At 59.5% G+C, this 3633-nt stretch overlaps 2 protein-coding genes across 2 annotated transcripts in view; one reads left to right on the top strand and one right to left on the bottom strand.

Moving 5' to 3' along the window:
- LPO (lactoperoxidase) overlaps positions 1–152 on the top strand; it is an 18104-nt gene extending 17952 nt beyond the window's left edge. Inside the window, exon 12 of the mRNA XM_004707381.1 lies at positions 146–152. Coding sequence (XP_004707438.1) covers positions 146–152 — 7 coding nt within the window. The remainder of the gene's footprint in view (positions 1–145) is intronic.
- Positions 153–1814: 1662 nt separating this feature from the next.
- The window catches only part of MPO (myeloperoxidase), a 13519-nt gene continuing 11700 nt past the window's right edge, over positions 1815–3633 (bottom strand). Inside the window, exons 12-13 of the mRNA XM_013005760.3 lie at positions 2879–3093; positions 1815–1900 (exon numbers count right to left, since the gene is read on the bottom strand). Coding sequence (XP_012861214.2) covers positions 2886–3093 — 208 coding nt within the window. The 3' untranslated portion in view covers positions 1815–1900; positions 2879–2885. The remainder of the gene's footprint in view (positions 1901–2878; positions 3094–3633) is intronic.

Raw genomic sequence — 3633 nt, 5'->3', positions numbered from 1 at the left:
AGCATATCTGCCTGTGGAACCTCCTTTCTAGAAAGACTTGGGCCCTCAGAGCTGCCCTTCCAGTCTTGCCAGGCGTGGCTCCTCCTGTCCCCTGAGCAAGCCTTGGCTGAAGCTGTGGCCTCTGTCCCCTGTCCTCTCCCATCAGATTATAACCTCTTTGAGGCCTTCTGCCTACTTCTGTGTGTCCGCAATGACCTCCAGCCTGGTGCTCGGCACAAGTAAGTGCTCAATAAACACGTGCTGATTGACTCAAGCTCCTGCACATGGCATTGTCCCCTCCCTGAAGCTAGGCTTTGGAGTCAGCATCAAGAAAGCCCATAGGTGTTTATAGTCCAGGTGGGTCAGACCGCTCCGATGTGTGGGCAGGGGGTCTCCAGGTGAGGGGGCATGGTCTGGCAGGGTTTCAAAGAGCTCTCAAGGAAGGCGAGGACCTAAGGGGGCATTAGGTAAAGAGGCGGTGGCGGTGGAGTACTGGAGGCGGGTGGCTGGAATTACGAGCGGTGGTGTCAGGAGATACACAAGAAGGGACGCCTCGCCTGGATCACAGCCAAACTGAGTTTCTCTTCCAGAACCATCCTTCCCTGCTGGGCCCTCCAGGAGCCTCCGAGGCCTGGGAAGGGGCCAAAAACATCTAAATGAAACCCGTTGCCCTCGAGCCAATTCTGGCTCAGAATGACCCTACAGAATGACCAACCTTCCTCGTGCCGCCACCCTTTCATCCAATTCCTAATGTGGTGGTGACCCCCAACCATAACATTTTTTTCATTGCTACGTCATCACTGTCATTTTGCTACTGTGATGAACAGGGCGACCCCTGTGAAAGGGTGGTTTGACCCCCAAAGGGGTCACGACCCACAGGTTGAGAACCGCTGCTCTAGACAGAGTAGCTCGGCCCCAGCTGAGCATTTAACTGCTGCATCACCGGGCTCCTTTCTGAAGAGGAAGCTCGAGAACATTCCGTGTGTTAAGGTTCATTCCTTTAAAATGGCCCTCTGGGTAAGCCCAGCCAGAGAGGCTCAAGGTCCCCTGACTGGCGAGGGTGGGGGACACGTAGCCATCTTGTGGGAAGAGTCTAGGAGCCAGCAGACTTGGGCTGTGACCCTGACTCCCACCTCCTCTTCTCCGTGGTCCCCTCCTCTCTCTGAGGCCCCCCTCCTCCTCATCATCAGGGGAATGCGGGTGGGTCATGTTTGTCCTGGTTCTCACCTCCGTGGGTCCATTCCCACCCCCACCCCCATCTCACACCCCTTCAGGCCCCCGACAGCAGCTGTCCCCCCCTGGACATGAGGAAATGGGATAGCCACTAGTCCGGGGGCTCAGGCTCAGCCTCAAACTCCAGGCAAGACGATTTTGGAAAATTACAATCCTGCGCCCCCTCAGCGTTGGGTCCTTCCCGGGGCCCAGCCATTGCCGTCCCTGCTCTGGGGACCGTGCCAGGTGAGGCCAGAGCTAGTAGGAGGCCCTGAGCCACGGGTCAGGCTGCAGGGATGCAGGCCCCCGAGGTGCCCTGCCTGCTCACCCCTCTGCTTCCTCCCACTGGACTGTGAGTATGGTGGGAGCAGGACAGCGGCCAGCATGGGGCACAGGGCAGAGCGGTGAATGGAACTGGGGGCTCAGCGACCACAGTTCCTGCACTTCAGGGTGGTGTGGTGGTCAGTGAGGCTGAGGGTCTGCTTAGTCACGCTAGAGACCAACTGCCCTCCACCTGTGGGGCAGCCCCAGGGCCATGAGGCACGGACCACCCTGGCTCCAGGGCCAGAGTTCCGAGGGAGCTTCCTCCTGAGCCTCCAGCCCCAACACGACACCACAGAGCCCCTGGAAACAGTGCTTTATTGTCATTAACGTCCGGTACAAAGAACGGCACAGAGGGCTGGTGGGCCGGCTCCTGGCAGGCAAGCTCCTGTGGACAAGCAAGAAAGCAGGGTAAGGGAGAAAGGGAGGGCCATGGACTGAGCCCAGCTCTCCTGGACCCTGAACTCCACCGCCACTCAGACAGCTAGCTGCTAGTGGGTCATTCCTAGGGGTACCTTGTTAGCGCTCGTAGCGGAGCCTGGTCAAGAAGGAAGCCCCAGGAGGGCACAAATGACATCTTTCTCGTGCGGTTCCTGTGCCTAGCACAGGGCCTGGCACATAGTGTGGGCTCCGTGAGTGAGAAATGAACCAGCTGCCACAGAGTCCATCCCAACTGGGGGGCCCGCGTGCGAGTCCTGTTAGAACGACTTCATGGGGTTCCAAGGCTGGTTCCCCAGAACAGATCATCGGGCCTTTCTTCCAAGGTACCTCTGGGTGGACTCAGAACACCAGCCTTGCAGTTAGCAGCCAAATGCGCTAACCCCCTGCGCCCCCAGGGACTCCTCAGAGAAAAACCCGGGCTGCACACCGGCCTGCCGCGGAGCCCTGACCGCGGGGATTGACAAGAGGGAAACCCGAGCTTAGTGAGCACGGCTGATTGTGGCTGAAGGACAGCTGGGAGGCTGTCACAGGACCCGGCAGGCATGTTTCCTTCTGACGTACGCTGGGTCGCTTGGGTGGGACAAACTCGGCGGGACCTAGCACCACCACCACCACCACCGATTCGGCCGGCGTCGCACAGCTAATACACGAAAGGGCCAGGACTGGGACCCAGGCGGTTCACAACCTGGCCCTTCACAACCCACTCCGCTGCCTGCCACACACGAGAGTCACCGGAACAGCAAGCAGACCCTTGGTCCACCCTGCACACACAGCCGCACTACCACATTCACAGCACGCCATGAGAAATGCCCATTTGTACACCTCACACACACACAACTTGTGCGTCACGCATGTCTGCTCGTGGCCAATGGGATTGACCTTGGTCCAGCCCAGCCAGCTCCCCCCACCCACTGCACCCCCTTACCCAGCCCCTAGGCCGCGTCCCTCCAGGCGGCCAAATCCAACTCGGGGAGGCTACTGCAGTTAACAAAGTCCCGCGGGAATGTGTTGGACATGAAGATGTTGTTCTTGGACACGGTGGTGATGCCTGTGTTGTCGCAGATGATGCGGGGCAGGGAGATCTTGGCCAGGGCCTGCTTCTGCCTCGTGCTGAACACACCCTTGTTCTCCCACCAAAACCTGCACGGGAACATGGGCATTGTGCCTGAGGACAGCAGGGGCTCGGGGGACCGCAGCTGATTCGAGCTGGTCCCTGGACACAGGTCTGCCCACTCTATCGGCCAGGGGCCTTCAAACCAGTGGACCCCACTCCCAGTACCAAATGAAACTCACCTGGCCCCTCCAGGTCCCCACCCCCTCCCTCCAGCGGTTTCCAGCACCAGAAATCCTAGTGGCATCTGGTGGCAGCCACAGGTGAGCTGCCACCAGCCCCTACCCCCTGCTCCCCCATCTGGGGCTGCAGTCAGGCTGGGGGAAGAACCTTATAGTTCGTCCACTCAGAGAGGGATATCTTTTCCCGTTTTCCAATGGTGCCGTCTGTGCTAAGTGAGACATGAGCAGGAACACAGGATGAGGTGGGTTGGGGGTGGGGTGGGGTGGGGGACGAGGGGCCTGGGGAGTCTTGGCAAAGCAAAGGTTCGACTGCTTAGTACCGACTGGCACATTGTGTTTCGGGTGGCATCGTCTCTGTCATCCTGCTGTCACACCCCACGGCCCAGG

Source organism: Echinops telfairi, unplaced genomic scaffold (assembly GCF_000313985.2).
Source record: "Echinops telfairi isolate 266 unplaced genomic scaffold, ASM31398v2 ScPeMD7_7458;HRSCAF=8496, whole genome shotgun sequence".
NCBI classification, from domain to species: domain Eukaryota; kingdom Metazoa; phylum Chordata; class Mammalia; order Afrosoricida; family Tenrecidae; genus Echinops; species Echinops telfairi.
This window is presented reverse-complemented; position numbering and strand designations above follow the sequence as displayed.